This window comes from Phyllostomus discolor, chromosome 13 (genome assembly GCF_004126475.2).
Source record: "Phyllostomus discolor isolate MPI-MPIP mPhyDis1 chromosome 13, mPhyDis1.pri.v3, whole genome shotgun sequence".
Taxonomy (NCBI): Eukaryota; Metazoa; Chordata; class Mammalia; order Chiroptera; family Phyllostomidae; genus Phyllostomus; species Phyllostomus discolor.
Genome location: NC_040915.2, coordinates 44,945,338 through 44,970,325, shown reverse-complemented (window position 1 = coordinate 44,970,325; position 24,988 = coordinate 44,945,338). Strand labels below are relative to the sequence as shown.

Here is a 24,988-nt window from a genome sequence, read left to right as displayed (position 1 = left end):
TGGAATATCCTTCCGCCACAAAAGAGACACACGCTATAACGTGGACGAACACTATGCTGAGTGAAGAAAGCCTCATATTATTTGGTATCTTTCATATGCAAGTTCAGAACAAAGAACTCCACAGAGACAGACACTGGCTGCTTGGGGCTGGGAGAGGGGATGGAGGGGTGATGACCAGTTTGCGGGGTTTCTTCCGGAGGTAATGAAAATGTAAAACTGTGGCGACAGGTGCACACCTAGGTGGACATGCGCACATCTGTGCAGCTGTACAGGTTAAGCGGGTGAACTGCATGTGAACTGTCTCTCCATGAAGCTGTTTGACAAGCAGGAAGTGTGACGCGGGCGTAGGGAAAGTGCACACAGTCTGGGACGAGAGCCTCCTCTAGAGGCGCACGGGGGGCTCCGGCAGCAGCCGCGGGGGCGCGCCCCTGGGTTTCGGTCTGAGAAGTCTGCGCTTCCTCTGTCGCGGGGCAGCCACGATGGGCGTGGTCTGCTGGGAACCGGATGGTAGGAAAGCGGATCTAATGGCCGTGTGTCCCGGATTGCAGGGCGGGGTGGGTAGCAGGGAGCTGCACTTGCAGCGGCCTCAGGCATAACCGTGGGAGTAGCATAGGCCTTGCTTATGGCTCTGAGACCTGTAGGCAGCCATTTTTCCCCAAAAAGAGAACCTTTCCTTGGAGGGTAACCATGGCCAGGCAGGGAGAGATGTCTGGTGGCTGCGTCCCCCCGTCAGCAGGGCCTAGAGATCGCCTCTCGTTGTCTTCCTCAGGGAGGAATCATGGGCATTGAGATCTACTGGGACTGCAACCTGGACAGCTGGTCCTTCCACTGCCGTCCACAGTACAGGTTCCGTCGCCTGGACGACAAGATCACCAACCAGACCTTGTACCCTGGCTACAACTTCAGGTAACCGTGCCCAAGGTCAGACTGGCCGGCCTTGGCCCCCCAGGGGCCTGCCAGGCCCAGCTGAACTGTGTCATCCCCAGCAGGCGGGGAGCTCAGCTGGGGTTCCCAAGGCAACAGCATTGGGATGAACGGAGAGGACTTCCTCTAAGATCGAGGTGGTCAATGAATTTTTTCCTTTTAATTACTGAAGAGATACACACTCTTTGAAAAACAAAAGCAATGCTGGGGAGAGCAGAGAAGAGCAGAGAGAAGAGGACAGAAACCATTATAACTCCTCCACCATGACATAATCGATAACCCTCTGGTGAATGTTCCTTCGTGTGACCAGTTTTTTCACGAGGCTCGTATGAGACCACAGCACACTTATAATTCGGGATCGTGACGCTGCAAATTCTTGCCACCCAGGGTGGCCTGAAACTGGCGGCCGGGCCTCACCTGGGAGCTTGTTGTAACGCAGAACCTCGGGCCCCACTCCCAATTCCCTGAGTCAAATCTGCATTTTAACAAGATTCCCAGGAGATTCATGGGCACGCTGACGTTTCAGAGGCACGGGCCTAGACTATTGTCACCTGGCACCCCAAACATTTTCTTCTTAGATGTTAAAGTAACACCATACGCTGGCAAGCAGCCTTCAACTATGTACGTATGTATGTATGTATGTATGTAACTATAATATTTATTTACGTATTGGCCCACATAATGTTTTGAAAGTTAAGACAGTCTGCATAAAAATCTAGACTTCCTCCTTTTCTTGGAAAAGTAAACTATTTGGACAAAAAAGAAACGAAACCATCTGATGACTCAGGGTTCACAGCCCACACACCGCAGCACTCGGCTGGAGCTATTATTAGTGGTTCCCTTTAGGAAGGGCATGATTTGGGGTTTGCCACTGTCCCCACCACTCCTTATTGCTTTATTTATACCCGGCCCCCATGACCCGTTTCCATTACCTGCTGGGCCCCCACGGGCACGGGAGTTAGAAATCCCTGCCTAGAGGCTGGCTGAGATCAAGCCATGAGAGGCTGGCTGCCTCCTCTGGGACAGTTCGAAGCTCCAAGGCTCAGTAACGTTCTGATCGCCCCCCGCTGCTCTACCGACTAGGCTCACGGCCATCAGCAGGAAGACAGGACGGGGCCAGCGGTCCCCGACTGCCCTCACGGGCTGTTTCCTTAGCGGTCAGCACAAGCACGCGGGGCACTGTTCTGACTGGATGTTAGCACATGCCCTTCAAGTCGCCCGCCGAGCTAAGCCTGAGAACATCAGCTCCTGGGGAGATCTGAGCTTTCTGAAGAACTGAGATTCTTATGATGGTAATACTCTTTTAGAACAAAGTGTCAGAGCATTTGTTGTCACCAGGAGAAGCCTCTAGCCAAAAATAAGTTGTCCAAACAGCCACATAACAGGGAAGGCAATTATAGGTTCTATGAAGTATATGAAAAAAATGTAACTTGGTGAAACATAGGAATCTGAAGAGGCTGATCATGTTACGGAATTTCTGTTTTTTACCAAAAGATGCCCACGGCAAAGGTCCTTATTAGGTGAACGTGTGACTCAGTTTATTCACGGGACGAGCAGCTAGGGCGGACCCACACAGGATGCCTGATGCTCCCCTCTGGTCCTTAGTGGGTGTGTGTGTGTGGGTGTGTGTGTATGAGCTCCCTGTGCCTGCTGTAACAAATTACCACAAACATGGCAGACTAAACAACAGAAATGTATTCTCTCATAGCTCTGGGGGCCAGAAGTCCAAAATCGAGGGGTCAGCAAGGACATATTCCCTCTGGGTCTCTCAGAGAGGGTCCTTCCACGCCTCTTCCAGCTTCTGGTGGCTCTCGGCATTCCTTAACTTGTGGCTGCACCGCCCCAGGATCTGCTCCTGTCTTCACGTGGTCTTCTCCTCTGTTTCTGTTTCAACCCTCCTCCTCCTTTCTCTTGTAAGGACCCCCGTCATTGGGTTTAGGGCCACCTTAAATCCAGGACGATCTCATTTTAAAGTCCTCAAATACACCTGCGGACTCTATTTCCAAATAAGGTCACACCCATAGGTACGGGGGTTAGGTCCTTGGATGTATCAGTTTGGGGGGGAGACTGTGTAACCCATTACAGTGTACAAAAAACATCCTTGTCCAGGGCCTACTATTTCTCAGAGTGTGGCCCACGGACCACCTGCTCCAGAACCACCTAGAACCTCTCCTGGAAACAGCGATTGCTAGAAACATCCCAGACCTCTGACACCAGCCGTTGGGCGGAAGGGCCAGGAACCTACCTTTGAACACACGTCCCAAGTAATTCTTGCCCTCAGTCTGAGAAGCGCTCTATCCAGATCTTGAAAGCAGAAACTCAAGTATTTATACTGCACGCTGTGAACCTTCCCAGTCAAACGAACTTGCAGAGAGAGACAGCGCAGCCGCAGGGCACGCGGTGGCGATGCACGCATGCTCTGCGCGTTAGAACGCAAGTCGCTCGCCAGAGCCGCAGCAGACAGAACGGTCGCGGCATGAGAACGATCGGGTGTGAAGATATTGCAATACTCTGGCCAGAAACACGGTCAAGTGTCTGAGAATATCTAACCGATCTCAATGTCAGATTTTGAGAATTAGAAAAAGTTTCAGATGTTCTATGTCGTATTCTGGCAGAACATCTGTTTTCGTTCCTCCCCACACCTGTAAACAGATTGCGAATTAATAACTCAGAAAGAAATATAGACCTTTACCTAAAAAAAAATGGGGGGGTGGGCTGGGCTGGGAATAAAAGGCAGAAAACTGTACTTGAACAACAATTAAAATACAAAAATAAAGTAAAAATAAAAAACCACTGAAGGATGGTAAGAGGAAGGGACAGATTTAAAAGTCTCTTAAGGCCTATGGTCTGAACCTCCCTAATTGTTTGTGGAAAAGGAAACACCCCGCACTTCCTGGCAGCAGGTCTGGTGAGAGATGCCTACGTGGGGTGGCTCTCGGCATTCCTTAACTTGCGGCTGCACCGCTCCGGGATCTGCTCCTGTCTTCACGTGGTCTTCTCCTCTGTGTTTCTGTTTCAACCCTCCTCCTCCTTTCTCTTGTAAGGATCCCAGCCGTTGGGTTTAGGGCCACCTAAATTTGTGCCTGGACCTTAACCTGTAAGGCGACAGTGAAGACATGGAGAAGTGACCACCACGGAAAGGAGAATTTTATTACCTTCCCGAAAAGGAGGGGGCCGCACAGGGCCGCAGGGGGAAGCGCCGGGTTTGGTCGGGAGGCAGGAGCGAGGGGAAAGCATGACCCAGGGTCATTGTTGTGTCTGGCCGGGGAAAGGCAGGCAGAGCCGGGGAAAGGGCTTAGCATGGACTAGTTTAAGCCGTGTGGGCAGGGGCGGTCTGTGGCTGTGTGGTGCCTGGCCCTGGACGACTTAAGGCAGCAAGAAATTAGCCAAATGTGTGAGAATTAGGTCAAGAAGGTGGCTGGAGATAGGGAAGCAGAATTGGTTGAAGAGTTTGTAACGTGATTTTCATGCACTTGCAAAAGCTGGATTGCAGGGAAGATGTAAACAACTTTCCTTGTGAATTTGGTCCCATGATGAAGGAGGCCAGAGAGACAAACACGGAATCTAAAAAACCGCAGTCAGAAAAGATGGCTGAGAGAGCTGCCTCCAACTCAGTGATGAGTATCTAAGATTCACCCCAACCCTGTGTTCTAGAAGACCCCTTTTTCCCTCTCAAAGAAGGATCAGATTGCTTGAAGCTTTTTTAAAAAAAAAAAATCTCTCTTGCTGCATTTTCTTAATCTTGTGCTGTTGGTCAAAAGTTGTTCTTGTTGATCTTAAACAAAAGGCAGGCTCCTGGTCGCCCTGTGATGGGGAAGCAGAAGAGGCGACGGGGCAGTGGGGCCCGGGGTCCAGGGGGTCGGAGAGCACCAGGCACGGGTTTAGATCGCGTTCTTCCCGCTGCCAACCGCGGCAGAGCTAGGAGATGGATAAGAGAGCCTAGATCGGCTATTGGTTTGATTTTTCTTTTTCACAAAACGCCAGCACTTTCCGGTGGGACTGTGTACCTACGGACCCGTTTCCTCCTGCAGACACGCCAAGTACTACACGGAAAACGGTGTTGAGAAACGGACGCTGACCAAAGTCTTCGGGATCCGTTTTGACATCCTGGTTTTCGGCACCGTAAGTCTCCGCTTCCAGCCTCGGGCACCCGCATTCCCGACCGCTGCCGCGCTGCCTCAGGGGGCGAACGCTCTGGTGACAGTCACGGGCTGGCACTGCTCACCTCACCTGCGGGGTGGGGCGGGGGGACGAGACGTCCCCGGGGTCCTGCCCGTGAACAGCCATCTGATGAGTACAAGACTGAGGCAGGGAAGAGCATGTAACATTCAACTTTAAAGTTTTCTGATGCTCAAAAAAAAAAAAAAAAAAGGAGAAAGAAATCCCCCTGCAAGATAAAGTAGTTAGTAACAGAAGCCAATTCAAACTGGCTTTGGGGAGAAAAGGCTTCTTTTGGGGGGGGTTCACATCACTGAAAGACCCAGGGGCTGTTTCAGCTCCTGGCGTGGCTGGACCCAGGTCCTCACACATCACCACCAAGAATCTGCCCCCCTCCATCTCTCACACCTGTCCTCTGCTTTGGCATCATCCCCCGCTGTCCGCCTGCGTGGTGGTGCAAGGCAGCTCCTTAAGTCTGACTGGGTTAGCGACCTCGCCTAGTCACTGCGGCCACGGTTATGCCGTTCTCTCGATGGCTGGTCTCGGGCCAGCTCTGACGCAGCCCCTTCCCTGCAGACTGCATGGACCACGGGTTAGTACACACACGGACCCAGGGGAGGGCCCTGGGACTGCAAACCTATCCTGTAAGTGGAGGTCAGGGGAAGAATGAAGAAAGAGGCAGGCCACTCCAGTCTGGGAGAGTTTATTATGGGAAACTCACGTACAAGGCGCACTCGGGCAGCTGCAAGGCAAAATGGGCCCCTGTGCCACTTAGCAGGTGCCCAGGGATTCCTACAGGGCAAAAAGCGGACACTCACGGGTACTAATAGGTGAACGCTACCCGCTACAGGCAATTACTTTGTGCACCTGATGAGGTCAGGACAACGGCCCGCTCCAGGGCAGCAGGGAGCGGGAGGGGTGCTGCTTTATGTCAGAACGAACATCGGTCACGGTCCGTCTCTACGGGGCTCTGCGCTTAGCAGCCCCTGTTCCGGCCAGGTCCAGCTCCCGGGTCAGACAGCAACCCCACCGTGGAACAGTCTCTCCCCGACACCGAGTGTGGACGGAGAGGGTGCTCCAAAGGAAAACTGGGGTGCTGTCTCCAGAAGAGGGAAGGAGGGGATGCTGGGCATGCAAAAAATTGACACGTTGCCCGCTCCACCTTGTCCGACTGCATATTGTCTACACAACGTGGTGATAAGCAGCACAATGAGAACCAATGAGATATAGCTGGGAGGGTAGGAAGACCTTGCAAATAAAAACCCAAGGACACTGAAGGGAGGAGTCTGTGGGTATTCCTTCCCTCTGCTTCCAAGGTAATCTCAAGCCACTTTGAGGGGAAGCTTGTCCAAAACCCTCACCTTGTCTGAAACACCCGCCTTCCGTGGGTCTCCTCTCAGTGTGTGGGTCCCTGCACTGCTCTCTTGAAAACAGTCATGTTTTCAGGCACATGTTGGAAGGCAGAAGGAGAGTCCTAGCGTCTTCAGGTTCCTCGGCCTCTGCTGCTCTGAACACCGTGGATGCATTTGTCAAAGTCACGGCACCAGACGCCCCCCTCCGCTGGCACTAACGATGTCGCGTTAGAGCAAAAGAGCCCCGCCCGGAATTCCCGCTGAGTAACCTTTCCCGCTCTGTTTCCAGGGAGGAAAATTTCACATTATCTCACTGATCGTGTACATCGGTTCGACCCTCTCCTACTTTGGTTTGGTAAGGCCTTCTCTTGCCCGCGCTCTGCGACGATGCTTTTGCAAAAAGAAGTTTCACTAACGTGGCACGTGTCCGGGCTCTTCCCAGGCCACTGTGTTCATTGACTTTCTCATCGACGCTTACTCGAGCACCTGCTGTCGATCCTGCGTTTATCGCTACTGCACGTGCTGCAAGGGCTGCGTGATCAATGAGTATTACGACAGGAAGAAGTGCGAGGTCATCGTGGAGCCAAAGCGGGTAGGACTCCCTGCCTGTGGGGCCAAAACACCGCCAGACCCCTGGGAAGTGCTCAAAAATAAGGCCCAAATCAGAGGTGTGATCCCAGGGCGGACAAGTCTCCGGACTCCACCCCATTCCACCACCTCTCAGATGAAACCTTTGGTCTTAGGGAAGAACAGAAACGAAAATGGAGAGGCCAGCTAGAGGGAGAACAGATTTTTACGTTCCAGGACTTGTCAATTTTGTCAGATTTATTACGTGGGTACAGCAAAAAAAAAAATTAACATAATGACTTCAGAGAAAACTTGGCAGAGTCTAGTAACATTTAAATGAGACATGCGGTACAGCCCGGCATTCCCACGCCTCCACACCTGCCCTAGAGAAACATTTATGTGAGCACCCAAGTGTCACGCGTGGATGAGGTGTCCACGCGGTGCAACAGTCACTAAAGAAAGAGCTTCTACCCAAATGACCAACCAGTGAGCAGTGCATCAGCCTATGATAACCCCATAGCAAGGAACGCCAGGCACAAGTTTGAAAGAATGAGGTACATCCAAATGATAGCAAACGTTTACATAGCGCTTCAAAGTGCTTTATGGATATTAACTCACTGAATTTTCACAATGACGCCACTGACAGGCGATACAACGATGCCTTTCCATAGATGAGGAAGTCAAGGCCCAGGAGGGTGAAATACTTTGCCCAAAGTCATACAGCTACTTGGTTCGTGTCGAACTGAAATTCCAACTTAAGTCCGGAACCCATGCTCAGAAGCACCGTGTTATAGGTGCTGGTGACTGTCCGAGACGTTTTCTTGAGAGGAAACAAGCAAACTACAGGACGATATACATGATATGACATAGGTACAACTCAACTATACACATAAACTAATTCTTTGTGCTGCCTACATGTACACAACACAAAGAATTAGTTTGTGTGTAGACTGGTTTTGTATCTATATTATATACCATGTATATTGTTCTGCAGTTTGCTTGTAGTTTTGTTATGTGTATATACATGTATGTACACATATACATGTATATTCTATATCTTTTATGTTTATTATATATTTTTTAAAAAATACACACACACACACACAGGCATTGGACACACACACAAGTAACAGTGATTCCTTCTGGAAGGAAGCCTAGGACAGGGGTCGAGTCTAACGAACCCCAGCTCACCTGTCTCGTTTTGATGGTTGAACTGAACTTTGCCAAGCGGTTCCTCTATACTCGACTCCACGATTCCCTCCAACCCACGGGAAATCTCTGGTGCTCAGACACAACAAAGAGGGGTTCTCTGCCTCCCCCTCATCCAAGAAGGACTCAGGCCTTTCTCAGCGGCTGAATGCATGGGTCATTGTCCATCGTGCGCGTACATGCAGCTTGAAATAAAAGTTCGTCTTTGCAGCTAAAAATAATCACTATTTCATGGCCCAACATGGGGTGGAATTTAATGGAAATATAAATAATTCCAGTTGCGATGATATAATTTTCTGGAGATATTCAATCTAGAGTAACTTAAACTGAGGGAACGCAATGGAGAAATTTCACGCAGCACTTGGGGGGGGGGGCTGTACACATCAGGCAGTGAGCTGTGGATACTCAGTCCACAAATTAAGGTGCGTGAGGTTCCGTTTCTGATTCACCTTTAGACTCAGAAATCACTTGTTCTTGGTCGACAAGAGCCTCTGGTTAACTTGTTTAACAGTTTGCCACTTGGTCAATGAGAATATGTTCATGTGTGCAATTCTTAATAATTCTATACAAAAAGGATAAACATCTTGAACTCCTTTCCCTAGACACTGAAATATGTGTCCTTTGTGGATGAAGCCCACATCAGAATGGTGGACGAGCAGCTGCGTGGGAGAAGTCTGCAAGATGTCAAAGGCAAGAAAGTCCCAGTAAGTTAAAACATTTTGTCTAAGAAAACAACTTACTGGTAGAGGTAAACACACCTAGGGATTTGTACAAATCATTCTTGACGAAGTGTAACAAAGCGAGCCCAGGCGACCCGCTCCCAGGTGAAAACAGTGAGTGTCAGTGGCAGAAGTCCCTCGGGTGTCCCCCCCAATCACCGCCCCCCCTTAAGGTCACCATTATCCTGTATCCAGGGGTTAGCTTTACCTCTTCTAGAACTAGCAAATGTTTTCAAATTTTCTATTACAGTTGGCATTCAATGTTATATTAGTTTCAGGTGGGTCCCTCTTCTAGAGTTTTATAAAACCTGAACCCTATAGTGTATACTCGGTATATACTCTGCTGAATGTCTGGCTTCTGTTACTCGACATATTTTTGTGAGAATCATCCTCGACGTTGCATATAGCAACAGCCGGTTCTCACTGTTGTATCATTTCTGTTTCACAAGCATCCCGTTCAGTTTCCCCTTCTGCTGCTGATGGACAGGCGGGTGGTTTCCACTGGGGGGTCACGCCAGCGAGGCTGCTTTGGTGAACGCGTGGCCCCTGAAAGCGGAACTGCCGAGGCCCCAGGCGGGCACACGGTCGGCTTGAGTGGTCACCACCAGACCCCTCCCTCAGCAGGTGCTCTACCTCGCTCCCTCCCCCGCCCAGCAGTTCTGGCTGTTGGGTATCTTCACTAACCCATGAGTTCGCGGGCTGCCATAATACGTGACCACAAACTCAGTAGCGTAAAGCCACAGAAATCGACCCTCTCACGGTTCTGCAGGCTGCAAGGAGGAGACCAGGGTGTGCTGCTGTGAACATCTCCCTGTAAGAACTGTTCACTTCCAGTGTACTTGGCTCAGGCTTTCCCTGGCTGGTGAAGGAAGGCAGGTGTATGTCCCAGAGAACAGACATGTATAAATGATGGCCGTTATGACCATCTTTCTTGGAGCATAATAACAGACGGATTCACCAGAAGGAGGGGCCTGGTGGGAAAGGAGAGAGTGGAGCTAAATCAACAAATATTTACTGTCTACTACGTGCCGGGTACCGCCCTAGGCACTGGGGACATGACAATAAACAAAACAGACAGGGCCCCTGCTTTCTCACAGAAGAGTCATCACGTAAACACGTGGATTAAAAAGATCAGCTCACGCCCTGGCTGGCGTAGCTCAGTGGATTGAGTGCGGGCTGGGAACCAAAGTGTCCCAGGTTCGATTCCCAGCCAGGGTACATTCCTGGGTTGCAGGCTATAACCCCCAGCAACCGCACATTGATGTTTCTCTCTCTCTCTCTCTCTCTCTCTCTCTCTCTCTCTCTCTCCCCCTCCCCCCCCCCCTTCCCTCTCTAGAAATAAATAAAATCTTTAAAAAAAAAAAAAAAAAGATCAGCTCACTATGAGGAACGCAGGCTCTCATGATGCAGTGAGAGAGTGACCTGGGGGAGGGGAAGCGCCTAGACCGGGCGGTCTGGGCACGAAGGCCTCTCTGGGCAGGCGGTGTCTGCCCCGAGGCCCGGCTGTTCAGAATCCCCTCTCTCAATCTGCACCATGGACATGAGGACTCACAGCTCATGGGGGCCTTCCAAGGCTCGTAAAAGGCTATTACAGCCCTGACGCCTACATTTACCACATGATAGCTACTAACACGGATGTCATATGAAATATAATTTTATAAGTTAAATAATAAAATGAAAGAACCTAGATAGAGCTCTAGGGGTGGCCCTTGCTGATGGCGTTTGCAAACTTGACTTTTTCAGAGACCCGTGATGGATTTCCGAGAGGTGTCCAGGCTGCCCCTGTCCCTCCCGGACTCGCCCCCCAGACCCGAACAACCAGAGCAGATGGAGCTGCTCGGCGAAGTGAGGACCGCGAGCTCCAGCGGCCCGGCCTGGTGCAGGTGCGGACACTGCCTCCCGTCCCAGCTGCCCAAGGACCGCCAGTGCCTAGAGGAGCTGTGCTGCCGCAAGGAGTCGGGCGCCTGCATCACCACCTCAGAGCTGTTCGGGCAGCTCGTCCTGTCCCCGCGGGCCCTGCGGTTCTCCCTGCTCTACCAGGAGCCCTTGCTCGCGCTGGATTCCGACGCCGCCGACGGCCGGCTGCGGCACTGCGCCTACAGGAGCTACGCCACCTGGCGCTTTGGCTCCCCGGACCTGGCGGACTTTGCCATCCTGCCCAGCTGCTGCCGCTGGAGGATCCGGAGGGAGTTTCCCAAGAGTGAAGGCCAGTACAGTGGCTTCAAGAGTCCTTGCTTGATGGAATAGGGCTGGGCAGCTGCAATGACATTACCTTTGCTTGTACCTTGAGCTTCAACTGCAAAGACCTGTGGCTAGATTTTTCAGACAAAGGGAAATGTGCTTTTCTCCACTACAGTTCCGTGTCAGAGAGCAGAGAGACTTGGGTAAATAAACAAGCAAGCTGGACTCCCGCGGCGTGGACCGCCCATCAAGAGATCCCGATGTCTGCCTCAATTCTGTCCCTAAGAAGTTGTGTGGTCCTCAGCCTTTAATCTCTGCTCCTCAGGTGCCTGATTATCCAACCTGCTCCCTCACAGAGATATTGGGAGGAAAAATTCTCGTTAATGCGTAAAGAGCTACAATACCAAGCGGCTCATTATGAGGTCGGACTGGGTTCATGTCCAACCATGATCCAACCCTTTGGGTCCTGGGTCCTGTTGGAGAAAGTGGAGGATTTAAAGCGGCAACAGATTCTCTGGCACTTGACCCTCAAGACCTGAGGGGTCATGTCTCCGCCCCTTGCATCCGGGTGGCTCTGACCAGTTACGCAAGAGTGGGAGTGACGCTGTGTCAGCTTCGAGGTCTTGGTTTTAGGCAGCTGGCGACTTCCACCACTCCCTGGCCCGTGACACTCCCGCTGTGAAGGAAGCCAGCCTCCAGGGAAAAAAAGCCTGACTGCTCCGGGACCCTGAGGAAGCCCAAGCAGCCACGTGGAGAGGACGGATCCAACTGGTTCCAGCCCTCAAATCACACGAGCCCAGTGACTAGACACGGGAGAGAAGGCGGCCAGATGTTCCCAGAGCCTGCCGACACACGTCTGCGGCTGCCTGAGACACCCAGGGGGGAGCTGACCGGTGGACCCACACAACCAAACTGTTTTAAGACACTATGTCTTGGCTTCTTTGTTACACAGCGACAAGATAACTGGGACAAGAGAGCAAGCCTGACTCGTGGGGATATACAGACACCTGGCCCCTACCTTCCCTGGTGCTACAGGTCTTGGGGAGCCCGGACCACCCCGGAGCCCCTCAGGGGTTCCTATGCAGCAGCTATAGGGGGGCTGCCAACCAAAGCAGGCAACTCACCAGCACGGCCTTGGAGTCCATCAACTCTAACTACCGAGCTCCCCAGTGCATTCCGATGGCACCCCATTTCCACTACTGGAGGCAACTTAAAGACTGGAAAAGGCCGCTTTGATGCTTTTAACACCCTGCACTTCTCAGCCAGTTCCAGGGCATGCGGTCTGGGCGCTACTTAAAGAGCAACCCACGCCCAGACCTTGACCATTTCTGTACGTCCGCCTCTCTGGGGACACGGAAACGGGTCGCTGCAGGTTTTAGGGTCCTCCTGAGGGATTTCCTTTCCATGGTTTCGGCACCAGAACTGACTGCTTCTCAACGACTACTTTGAAGGATAAATAGAGACCACCATTCGACACTGTGACTGACACAGGACCTGTGAAGTTTTTTATACGTACTCTTAAGATTTACCATTTTGATACTTTTTTAAAACCAGCAGCTCTCTACTGTATTAAGATAAGATGAACAAAGCTCTTCTCTTTGTGATCCGGGATTTCATCTGGCGTTCAACTCAGGAATCAAGTTAATTGGGCCAGACTGAACTTTCCTTTTTGCTACCTTCCCAAGGTGTTTTTTTTAAAAGTGGATTCGATGTGACTTCAGGACTGAAATTCCTACTTCCCTGAATTCCAGTAACAGCTACAGACTTCCATTCTGATGGCCTCTGAGTCTTTAACCCTTTTCTTTTTTGGTGCCTCATTCCTGGTGAGTTTCAGTATCCTCACGGAAGTCCCAGGTAGAGTCAGGATTTGAAGTGACAGATAATCACTGGGTCCCCTTCCCCTCAGGGGCCCTGAGAGGGTGACGTGTGACGTCAGCTGTGTAAAACGTCTGGCACCTCCTGCAACAATGTGCCTCATGCCTGCACTCTCATTGTTAGTCTACCGCCTAAAATGACGTTGTGCCTAAAGTGATGTCGTCGCCCAAGGCGTGCCCGGGAGAACCACATTTCACAGGCTCTGTCCTCTCGTACCGAAGTCCGTCCTTCCGTCACAGTGATTGCACCGCACTCACAGCTCCACCGCTGTGTCAGGGATCTGCTTTCTCCGAGTGCGGGCTGATTTCGTGTAGAAGTAGTAATGCGCTCGCGTCCTTCTCCTTAGAGGGAACCGTTTTCTGAACGCTTCCTCATTTTGGCTTGCAAACTAGATGTCTTAACCTGAATGATTTGATAATAAAAAATAATGCGTATAATTCACGATGATTGGAGTGTTCCTTTTCCTTCCTTTTCTCAGAATATGACCACGTCACAGTCAGCTCACCCACTGACACGTCCATTTAACATACATTCATTCACTGAGCGCCACGGCATAGTAAGATGTATGTTTGGTTTCTGTCTCCCCGTTGGACACGGAGCTCCTGAGTCCCTTGGAATTTCCTGGGTGATAAGAGTGTCTGTGTTCCAATAGGGTGACCCCTGGTGGGCTCCTGGGTAACTTGAGGATGGGGGCTGGTCACCAGAAAGGCCAAGTCATGGTTAGAATCTTGGAACTTTCAGTCCCAACCCTTCATCCTCCGGAGTGGGGAGGGGCTGGAAATGGGGTCAATAACTGATTGCGCCCACACGGTGAAACCTCCATAAACATGCCTGAAATACCAAGTGCTCAGAGCTGCTGGGCTGACGAGTACCCCTGCATGCCGGGAGGTGGTACGCCCCAAGCCTACAGGCCCAGAAGCTTCTGTGCTCAGGACCCTCGGTACCCCGTCCTGCATACGTACCTCTGCACACGGTTGCTCACCTGCATCTCTTATTATATCCTTTACAGTAAACCAGTGAATGTAAGTAAGGGTTTCCCTGCGGTCTGAGAGCCATTATACCCAATGACTGAACCTCGGGAGGGGGTCATGGGAACCCTCAGTTTACAGCTAAGTGGTCGGAAGTGCAGATGACAGCCTGGAACTGGTGAGCGGCAGATTTGGGCCAAACAGAAGGCTGAGGCCGATGGTGTCTCAACCCTGGTAAAGAGGCTAGCAGCACACCGTGACTGGTGTGGCTCAGTGGGTTAGGTGTCATCCTGCAAACCATGAGGTCGCTGGTTCGATTCCCAGTCAGGGCACATGCCTAGGTTGCGGGCCAGGTCCCCAGATGAGGGCACACGAGAGGTGACCGATCGATGTTTCTCTTGCACACTGATGTTTCTCTCCCTTTTTCTCCCTCCCTTCCCCTCTCTCTAAAGATAAATAAACCTTAAAATAAAAATAAAAGAGGCTAGCAGAAGGGAGAGGGAAGAGATGAGCGTTCTGGATAATTCTCAGGACAGGACAGAAGTTACGTCCCCCAAATGAAGCAAAGAAAGTAACTACCATTTGTCACCCCGCTTCCCATGGATCTTACTGACCGAGAAACAGAAAACAAACGGAAAAAAGGGAGCAACCAATGAAAAGGGACAGGACTCTACCCTGCACAAACACTTCCCGCTGACTGTGCTAACCCACCACCGCACAGCTCACGCCACACACGCCCGACACCTGACAGTCACGCACCTATGCAGGTGTAGCGTCTGCTGGTTTTTCTGGGGCTACACTTCAGGAAGGAAAGACAATTGGGGAAAATCCCAGGACAATGCTTTGTGGTTTGCTTACATGAATGTGAAGGTTATTTTAATCTGCACCCAGATGATGGAAGTGTAAAATATTATCATCGGGTTGATGGTTTGAGTCTGAAGAGTCCGTAACTCTGTGCTTTCGTTCTTAGTCACCAGCTGTTATAAAGAGAAACCTCTGGTAACAGACAGAGGGAGGTAAAGTGGCGGGGAAAAACAAGGGCACCTACGTTTCATGCAACACTAATGAGGCCAGGCTCTGACTCACTGTGAAATGGGATTCTGAGTACCGCTCACGTGAAGGTGGTTTTCAAGACAGAAGCTGCCACGCGGAGCTGGAGAAACCTGGGCCCCCACCGCGCTGGAGTCAGATCTGCTAGAGATGGTTTATTCGGCTAACAACTCAATCATGGTTGGGGGAGAGATTAACGTACATTCTGTGTCTTTCAGAGAACTGCCTTCACTAGAGAAAAGGGCGGATGGGTTTTCATAACGAGACAAGTCACGTAAAAGGTACACATTTCATGCTTTTTGGATGTTTTGATTCAACCGTTTCAGTGAGCTGGCAGTTACTGATAAAAGATCGGAAGTGCAGTTCGGCGGCTCCATCAGACAGCCTCCCTGCTCCTTGCGGCAACCCCTTCTTCTCCTTCTTCTTTTTATAAACAGATTTAATAACAACTTGCGTCAGTACAACTCCCCAGAGCGTGAGGCTCAGGGTGGATGCAGGGAGTTGGGTCCTGGCTCAGACTTCAGAATGGTGCTGTCGTAACCTCCCTGCAGCCAGCCCACTCCATCCTTCGGAGGGTGGCCGACGCTTCCCGGTTGCTTGGTTGCTCGGGTCTCACCGGGTGTCAGCGCCGGTGTCAGCGCCGTAAGTCCCACATCCCAGGAAACCACTCCCACTGGGTCCCAGCAGCACCGGCAGTCCGTCACCTAAGGCCTGGCCTCCCCTGCCTGAAGCTGCACCACACACAGACAAGGCACCTTGGGCGGGATTCAAAGCGCTGTAAGATCTTCAGGTTAAATCTACGTATTTTGTAGCCTTCGACTCTTTGGTCCGTCACCTGCCCCAGCGTCAGGACCTAGGACTCCCACCTAGGTACCACAAAAACGTCGTTAAAAACATTAAATGAGCCCTGGCTGGCGTAGCTCAGTGGATTGAGCGTGGGCTGCGAATCAAAATGTCGCAGGTTCGATTCCCAGTCAGGGCACATGCCTGGGTTGCAGGCTATGACCCCCAGCAACCCCACATTGATGTTTCTCTCTCTCTCTTTCTCCCTCCCTTCCCTCTCTAAAAATAAATAAAAAATAAACAAAATCTTAAAAAAAAACCAGAAATTAAAAAAAAACATTAAATGAGGCAAGCGTTTCTATTGGGTTAAAAATCTTTATTTTCTACTCGTTTTTAAGGGGAAAAAAGCTAATTTTAGACAAATGGTCTTGAGTATTTTTTAGCTCTTCGTATTTTACTTGGGAGAGAGATTTATTTGCTGTGCCTATAAAATCCTTTGTGGAGCAACAGTTATTTCCCCACTGGGGTTAGCTTTGTACTTCTCCCCGAAGCCCTGGTCCCTCGCCATATATTTGAGCGTACAACGTAAACCAAAATCTGCCCGAAAGAAAACAAATCAAGATATCCCAAGATTAAACACTAAAGGCAGTAAATGCATTCCTTGTGGCTTAATCTAAATGAAGAATCTTATGTTTCCAATGTTTCTTTGGAGCCAGTAACGATATTAGTTTCCCAGTGCTGCTCTGTCAAATCACCACAAAGTTAGTGGCTTCAGACAACACAAATATATTATTTTACAGGTGTAGAGGTCAGAAGCCCAAAACTGGTCTTTAAAAAAAATTTTATTTTGATTTTGCAGAAGGGGAAAGGGAGGAAGAAAGAAAGGGAGAGAAACATCATTGTGAGACAGAAACATTGATCGGTGGCCTTCCATACAGGCCCTGACCTGGGACCAAATCTGCAACCCAGGCTTGTGCCTTGACTGGGAATCGAACTGGCGACCTTTCAGTTTGCAGGACAATTCCTAACCAACTGAGCCACACTGGCCAGGGCCCAAATGGGTTGGTCTAATGGGCTAAAACCAAGGTGTTGGCAGGGCTACACGCCTTCTGGAGACTCGAGAAAGGGGGTGAGTGGTGGTTGAGGGAATACATGTCTCGTCTTGGCCAGTTTCATGTCTTGGCCCGCGGCCCCGGCAGCATTCTTGTTGCTCTGATCGGCTCTCCTGTCACCACTCGGCCTCCCCAGACCCTGATTCTTCAGCCCGTCCCCTCCACTTCGTGACTGAATGGGACTCGCTGGGACGATCTAGGGCAATCTCCCATCTCAAGATCCTTAACTGAGCCATATCTGCAAAGTTCCTTTTGCCACGCAAGGTCGCATGTCCACAGGTTCCCGCGATTAGAACGCGGATATCCTGGGGTGGCGGTGGGGGTGGGGCGGGGGGTGATAATTCTACCACAGTAATTAAGACACTATCTTAGAAAGTTCCCAGACCCGACACCAGTGGGACTTTTATCTTTGGGACTTATTTTCCTGGGTTGGTTGGGTAATTCCTTCCAAATATTTAGGTATCTGAAAGCTTCTGAATACATCTGAAAAATATTTTATCACACTGCGCGCTAATGTCAGGGACATGATGGACAGTGTGGGGGTTCCAAAAATGGTCAACCCCACGGGCGAGATCTCTCCCGTTTCAAGGTGACCCCGCCACGACCCTCATCATCCTTAGTCTTAGTACACCCCAAGCGGTAGGACCATAAAACTAGTCCCACATAAGATTATTATACAATGTTTTACAGTAGACTTCGGGATTGCACAGCACTTTAAGGCCACACAATGACATAGTTAAAAGCAGGGACTCAGGAACCCGCCATGGACACAGATCCTCATGCAACCAGTGCGTGATCTAAGTGTCGGATTCACGCCTTGGCACCTGCCCCGTGGTTCACGTGGGACGGAGTGAAACGAAGCCTGTAAAGCACTTGCCGGCATCTCCGCTGTTCCTGTCGTAAAGATGATGTCATACCAGGTACAACCACCTCAATCCCCATTTTACATGCAATGAGCAGACTCCCAGGAAGGCAAACAGTGCGTCTGCCACGCACAACTCATCTTGCACACCCACACGGCCTGGCACACACAGCGTCCACTCCTGAACACCGCTGTGTTCAGGCACAGTCTCCGTGCGTCGACCTCACGGCCGCTCCGTCACCTCTTGTAGTCCCGGTTTGTGTCCCTACCCATCTTCCGTTCTCTGCCGCCCGTCACAGGGTGTGGTCTTCGAGGTCTTCTGACATCCTAGAGATCGAATGTCAAATGTGCTGGGATTTCAAGACGCAATTACAAAAATAGGTCCGGCTCATCCGCAAGGATCTCATACTCCCCCCGTTTTCTACTTCCATAACCTGTCGTTCACCCCGCCGACTACATGGGAGGACACATTTGCAGATCATATATTGGATAAAAAATTGTATCTAGAATAGGTAAAGAATTCTTACAACTTACAGACAAACCAGTTTGAAAATGGGCAGGCCCTGGCTGGCGTAGCTCAGTGGATTGAGCGCAAGCTGCAAACCAAAGTGTTGTAGGTTTGATTCCCAGTCAGGGTACATGCCTGGGTTGCAGGCCATGACCCCCAGCAACCGCACATTGATGTTTCTCTCCCTCTCTCTCTCTCTCTCTCTCTCTCTTTCTCCCTCCCTTCCTTCTCTAAAAATAAATAAATAAAATCTTTAAAAAATGGGCAAAGGAGCTGAACAGACATTTCTCCAAAGATACACAAATGGCCAACAAGCATATGAAAAGCTCAGCATCATTCACCATTACGAAAATGCCCGTCAAACACATACACACACGCACATATGTGCATATTTAATTGAGTACAGATAGATTATAGTCCATACTAATTTCTTTCGGGGCTACTAAAGGGATATTAGAATATCTTTCTTTTAAAAGGTCACGGGTCTGACAGATGGCCCGGAAGATTATCGGTGCTCAGCATGTGGCCTTCCAGATACGGGTCAGGGTTTTTCTTCCGTTCCGTGACAGCTTCGGCCTTGGGGGTTCCACGGGGAAAGCAACAGCAGGATTATAACACAATTTATAACTCTCCATTTCTGCTACTGACTTGTTCTCCATTCAGGAAATGTGCCGTTTCTGGAGATACATCTAATGGCGCGGTTGGACCACGTGCAACCATTAGTTACACAACCACGTGTGTCACAATGTCTGTGAGCCAGATGAGTGCATCTTTACATCTTTCGGCATCTGAGCATTGAACTTAAACATTTTGTCCTGAACACGGGACACTGCTTCATCTGACTGACCTTTCATGGCTCAGGGGCATTGTGACAAACGTCCTTCTTACCACACTATGACCAAACGACTCCCTAAGGCACACCGGAGTTGGCCGCTGCGGGCCTCTCAACTACAATAAAATGGTCCCAGGCTGATGAGCGTTTTGGAGTTCTTGGCTCTGCCTCTTACAGCGACTTGTTCCTTCTGATGGGCTGTTCCTCCTGCTCTTAACATCGGCAGCCTCGGGCGGGGCCTCCCACCTCGTAATCGGCTGCATCTGTACCAACACTTGTTTTAACACCCACGTTACTGGTGACGGCATATTTTTCATCTCTTGAGACCTAGCACCATAACCAAAGTACTTTCATATTTCCAAGCTTCAGAAGCCTACCAGCTTACGGAAAAAATACACGTTTTACTATACGGTTATGGGGGTATCTTAAGGGCGAAGGCGAACAGAAGGGGTAGCACCAGGAAGTAGAAACCGTACAATCCAGAGGCCATTGTCTTAGTGTCTCTCGCCTCCGTGTCCCTTTGTCCTTCTGGGTCATTCGATGGTTCTGCAGAGTCCCCTTCTTGGCTCTCCCACCAAGGCGACCCTGCCACAGCCCCTGAGGTTCTTCCGTTCAGTTCCAGTCCCTTGCAGAGAACAGGGCGCTGCCTCTCTCCCAGGACAACGGTCCCCCGTCCCCGAGGAGACAACCTGGCTGACCCTGTTTGGTGCGGGTTAAGCCCGTGGTTCAATTGCTAAGGTCACACGGTATAAAAACAGCTGCTGGGACCATGTCTATGAGGAAGAGTAGTTTTTATTTTTAATGTTTTATTGATTATGCTACTACAGTTGTCCTAATTTTCCCCCTTTGCCCCCTTCTGCTGGGTAACCCCTTCCATCCAGCTCTCTCTCCACCCCCCCTCCCATAATGTTCATGGGTCGTGCATATAAGTTCTTTGGCTTCTCCATTTCTTATTCTATTCTTAACCTCCCCCTATTTTGTACTTGCCAGTTATGCTTCTTAATCCCTGTACTTTTCCCCCATTCTCCCCCCTCCCCCTCCCCACTGATAACCCTCCAAATGATCTCCGTATCTATGATTCTGTTCCTGTTCTGGTGGTTTGCTTAGTTTGTTTTTTTAGATCCAGATGTTGATAGCTGTGAGTTTGTTGTCATTTTACTGTTCGTAGTTTTGATCTTCTTTTTCTTAATAAGTCCCTTTAACATTTCATATGGTAAGAGCTTGGTGATGATGAACTCCTTTAGCTTTACCCTGTCTGAGAAGCACTTTATTTGAGGAAGGGCAGTCTTTAGAGGGGGAACAGTACAGTGAGTGAACTCACTTAACATGGGACAAAGGCTACCGAATAAGCCAGACTTAGAACTTCATCTAAAATACAAGTATGCTCCGTGTGAGGGCCCGGGGAGCTCCCCTAGGAAGACACAACAGGAGGTTTAGCCCCATTATTTTGTGGTGTAAAGTTTGATGCGTAATTCTCATACCACAAAATCTGCCCTTTTAAAATGTATAATTCCGTGACTTTTAGTATATTCACAAGGGTTCTGCCACTAAATTTCCAGAACATTTGCATCACCCCAAACTCACACCTCACCCTCATTAGCTATCACGCCCCACTTCCTCCTCCCCCAGCCCCTGGAAACCACTTCCCTACTTTCCGTCTCCATGGATTCGCCTGTTCTGGACATTTCGTACAAACAGAATGACACAATATGTGACCTTTGTGTCTGCCTTCTTTCAGTCAGCATGATCACCTTCCGGGTTCAGGCATGTTGTAGCATGTATCGGATGTATCCCTTTTTATAGCTAAATAATGTTACATTGTATGAACAGACCAATTTCACTTATCCACTCGTCACTTGATATTTACGTTACTTCCACTTGTTAGCTATTAAGAATAACGCTGCTATGAACATTCATGTACAAGTTTTTGCATGAACACATTTTTTGAATTCTCTTGGGTATCTGCCTAAGAGTGAAACTGCTAGGTCAGCATAGGTAATTCTACGTTTAACACTTTGAAGAATTTCCAAAGTGGAAACTGCTTTCCAAAGTGGCCACACCATTTTATTATATTTCCCACCAGCAGTGTGAGGTTTCCAACTCATCCATGGCCTCACCATCTTTTTGACTGTCAGTTTGATTATAGCCACGGTAGTGGGATGAAGTATCTCTTTGTGACTTTGACCTGCGTTTCCCGAGTGACTAATGAGACTGAACATGTTTCCATACCCTTACTGACCATTTGTGTGTCTGCTCTGTAGAACTGTCCACTCACATCTTTTGACCATTTTTAATTGGGATGTCATTTTATGGATGAGTTGTAAGAGTTCTTTAGATATTTGAGACACCAGACCTTTATCAGACATACGACTTGCAAATAATTTTCCCGTTCTGTGATTGCCCTTTTACCCTTCTGATGGTGTCCTTTGACCCACAAGTTTTAATTTGGAAGAAGTCCAATTTATCTATTTTTTTTTCTTTTGTCATGGGTGCTTTAGGCGCCATATCTAAATAAACAAATAAGTAAATAAATAATAAAAAACCATTGCCTAATCCAAACTCACAAAGATTGACACTTACGTTTTCATCTGAGTCTTAATAGTTTCAGCTCTTACATTTAGGTCTCTGGTCTGTTTTGAGTTAATTTTATACGTGGTAGGAAGCAGGAGTCGAACTCCCTCCTTCTGCACATGGACACCCAGTTGCTCCGGCACCACTTGTTGAAGAGACTGATGTTTCCTCAATGAACTGCCTGGTACCTTATTCATTTTTATACCAAATCTTACTTGTTCTTCAACTAAAGCCTCTTAGTTGCTCAATAACCGACTGCACTCAGCCAAGCATACAACGACAAATACACAACTGCATGTGGTTAAGGGGTGTGTGTGTGAGTGTGTGTGTGTGAGAAAAGCCCAAAATGTAATCATCAGTTACTTTCATCTGACACAGGCTCTAGGATTCTTCTGGTCAGTACACTGGATATATTCACTATTTTGACCACGGTGATGGTTTTATGGGTGTATATGTAGTCAAACTTATCAAACTGAATACTTTAAATATGTGCAGTTTATTGCATGTCAGTTATGCCACAAGAAGTCTGTTGCTGTTTTTTTTTAATTGATTGGAGAGAGAGAGAAACATCAACAGACCACAGATGTTCCACTTACGTATGCATTCATTGGTTGATACTTGTACGTGCTCTGACCGGGGATCAAACCCACAACCTTGATGTATCTGGATGACACTTTAACCACCTGAGTTACCAGGCCCAAGAAATCTATTTTTAAAGAGACACAACCTAGGAGCCAGAGAGTAAATGAAGTAACTTCTTTTCCTAATCAATGTTCAGGATCCGTTGCTCTGGTTGGGCCTAAGGATGTAACACTGACTAGTAATTTAGGAAAACTGGTACTGCTCTTAGGTAGCACAGACAGCAAACCAAGGCAGGGAGCAGGAGGGAGACGGGCCTCACCCACTACCTCAGCAGCTCTGAGCCTGGTCCGATAATATTGCCAGGTGTTCCCAACACCATAAGAAACACCATGCTAGCACGGGAGGAGGGGAGCCCTTGAAATTCTGTATGTACTGTTCCCGTTCTCTGGGAAAGAAAGCCTTTGAAACACTGTATCCGCCCCAATGTCCAGAAGGGGAAGAAGTGGAGATCCACAATGCCTAAAGAAGCAGCAGCCCAAAGAGCAGCTTTGGTTAACTGCCTACCTCTGGGTCACTCTGTTTTACCAGGGGGTCCCTAGTGCTTGCAGAAAGAGCCCATAGACGACTTTGGGGAACTGCCTCAACTTTAATGAACTGCCCCCTGTCACGTATCTGTTTTACAACAAGATGAACAAATGGGGTCTGGAGCAAGATGAGAATTCTGGGATAATAGACCCCTCCACACACACACATACCTACATTTGGGTAGTCACACCCCCGGGAGAAGCTGGCACCACCTTTACCCACCAATCAATACATAACTCCCTTACCCCATCCCACCAAGTACATAAGTCCTCAAGACAAAGGACCGGATGCTCTTGCTGCCCTTACCTTGTCCTGCCCCGGAATGTTCTCCTCCAAGAGAATGCACCACTAATAACCCCTGCTTGCTTGCTAACGGGCGGGCGGATCTGTAATTCTTTACTGCATGGGCAATAAGAACCGACTTTCTCCTGTAACACTTTTACATTTCTCTCAACAGACTTGACTCCAAAATGCAAGCAGACGATTTAAATTCAATATTTGGCCCGGGCTGGTGTGGCTCAGTGATTGAGCGCTGGCCTGTGAACCGGGGTGTCTCTGGTTCAATTCCCAGTCAGGGCACAAACCTGGATTGTGGGCCAGGTCCCCAGTGGTGGGAGCTTGAGAGGGAACCACACATTGATGTTTCTCTCGTCTTTCTCCCTCCCTTTCCCTCTCTAAAAATAAATAAAATAAAATAAAAATAAAAATAAATCCAATATTTGGGGACCAACTCATCACTGTGGGATAAGAGTTAATGAGAGCTGGAAATGTGTTTTGACACTTAAGGAAAAGCATATTTGAGTCCCCACCCAGCGAGAAGTTAAGAGAAGTTTCCCTTTCCCACGTGCACCAAGCTCCATTTCGGCAGAGACTCCACCTGCCTGTCCACCCTCCCCTCCGGGGCATCAAGAACACCACCAAGCACGCGAGGGGCCCGCAGGCAGTACCTGCCAAACGCCTGAACGGAGTCCCACCCAACCTTCCCCACCCGTTCCTGGGACCACTCCGGGACGGAGGCAGGTGGCGACTGTGTTCCGCTCTCTAACTCAACAGTCCCACCTCTAGAGACAGAGGCTGCCTGTTTTCTGCAAATTTCCTTTCCTTTTTTTTTAATGTGTTCCACTTTTTAAAGTTAAAATAATTCTTTTAAGATTTTCCATTACCGTGGACACTCCAGATAGCCGCGTCAGGTTGCAAATTATCTTCTTCAACCTTTTATATTTGGAAAAACCAAGCAGGGGTGATTTAGGGACACTTCACACCCAAGAAGTGAACTCAAACTACCAAGCGCGCCGCGGGGGACCCGCACGCGGAAGCCAGCCCCGGAGAGCGGCTGCGGACGCCGAAGCTCACGCCCTCCAGACCCCGTCCGCCCGCAGACGCGCCGCGATGGTTACTGCGATGCGTCCGCGGCCGCGCGGGGCACCGCCGACTGCGAGACGGGCTGGGCCCCTCCGCGCAGAGACGCACCAGCACGTGCGCGCCGCGGCGGCCGGGCCAGCGCCCGGCCCCGGGAAGGAGCCGAGCGGCTCCTGCCGGACGCGTGACACCTACCTGCAGGGCACGAGCTAGCGCGGAAAGGCACGTCCCGGCGGCGGGCCGCGGGCGCCTCCTCCATGTCCCCCGGGTCTCCCGTCCTCCCTGCAGTGTGGAGAGAGCCCTCTCAGCGGCGGGCCGGGCCCCCGGGCCCCCGGGCTTGAGGCGTCGCCCCTAGAGGCTGGGCCCCCGCAGGGCGAGCCCCGGCTGTGGACCGCGGGGTCCGGGGCTCCGTCACCTAAGCTGCCCCGCGGGCCCCCAGGGGGGGCGCTCGCCCAGGGGAGGCGGTCTCTCCGCGAAGGCCCCTCTGCCCTCAGACGGTCCCCTCGTTCCCCACAGCCCCGCTGAGGGTCCCCCAGACCCCCGCCCGGGTCCCCGCTCCGGTGGAGGGGCGGGGCCCTGCCCGCGCCCTCCCCGCGCCACCTCTCCCCGCCCCCGCCCAGCCTCCCGGGGCGGCCCTCGTACCCGAGGGCAGGTCACGCGTTGCGCCGGGCCCTCCCCCGCGGAGGACGGCGCCGCGGGCCGGCCGGGCCGCCTGGGCGGGGCTCCCGGGCGGCCGCGGCGAGGGGCGGGCGGGCAGCCGGCCGGCCGCACAGCGCGGAGCCCGGCGGCGG

The 24,988-nt window shown here is 50.5% G+C and overlaps 2 protein-coding genes across 2 annotated transcripts in view; one reads left to right on the top strand and one right to left on the bottom strand.

The window, feature by feature from the left end:
* The window catches only part of P2RX7 (purinergic receptor P2X 7), a 34,519-nt gene extending 21,655 nt beyond the window's left edge, over positions 1–12,864 (top strand). Inside the window, exons 8-13 of the mRNA XM_028527701.2 lie at positions 770–906; positions 4,956–5,046; positions 6,724–6,789; positions 6,877–7,026; positions 8,813–8,914; positions 10,673–12,864. Of these exons, the coding sequence (XP_028383502.1) occupies positions 770–906; positions 4,956–5,046; positions 6,724–6,789; positions 6,877–7,026; positions 8,813–8,914; positions 10,673–11,176 (1,050 nt within the window). The 3' untranslated portion in view covers positions 11,177–12,864. The remainder of the gene's footprint in view (positions 1–769; positions 907–4,955; positions 5,047–6,723; positions 6,790–6,876; positions 7,027–8,812; positions 8,915–10,672) is intronic.
* The window catches only part of IFT81 (intraflagellar transport 81), a 137,747-nt gene extending 112,826 nt beyond the window's left edge, over positions 1–24,921 (bottom strand). The window contains exons 1-2 of the mRNA XM_036014669.1: positions 24,840–24,921; positions 24,393–24,479 (exon numbers count right to left, since the gene is read on the bottom strand). The gene's annotated coding sequence lies outside the window, so the exon portion shown is untranslated. The remainder of the gene's footprint in view (positions 1–24,392; positions 24,480–24,839) is intronic.
* Between the last annotated feature and the right edge of the window lie 67 nt (positions 24,922–24,988).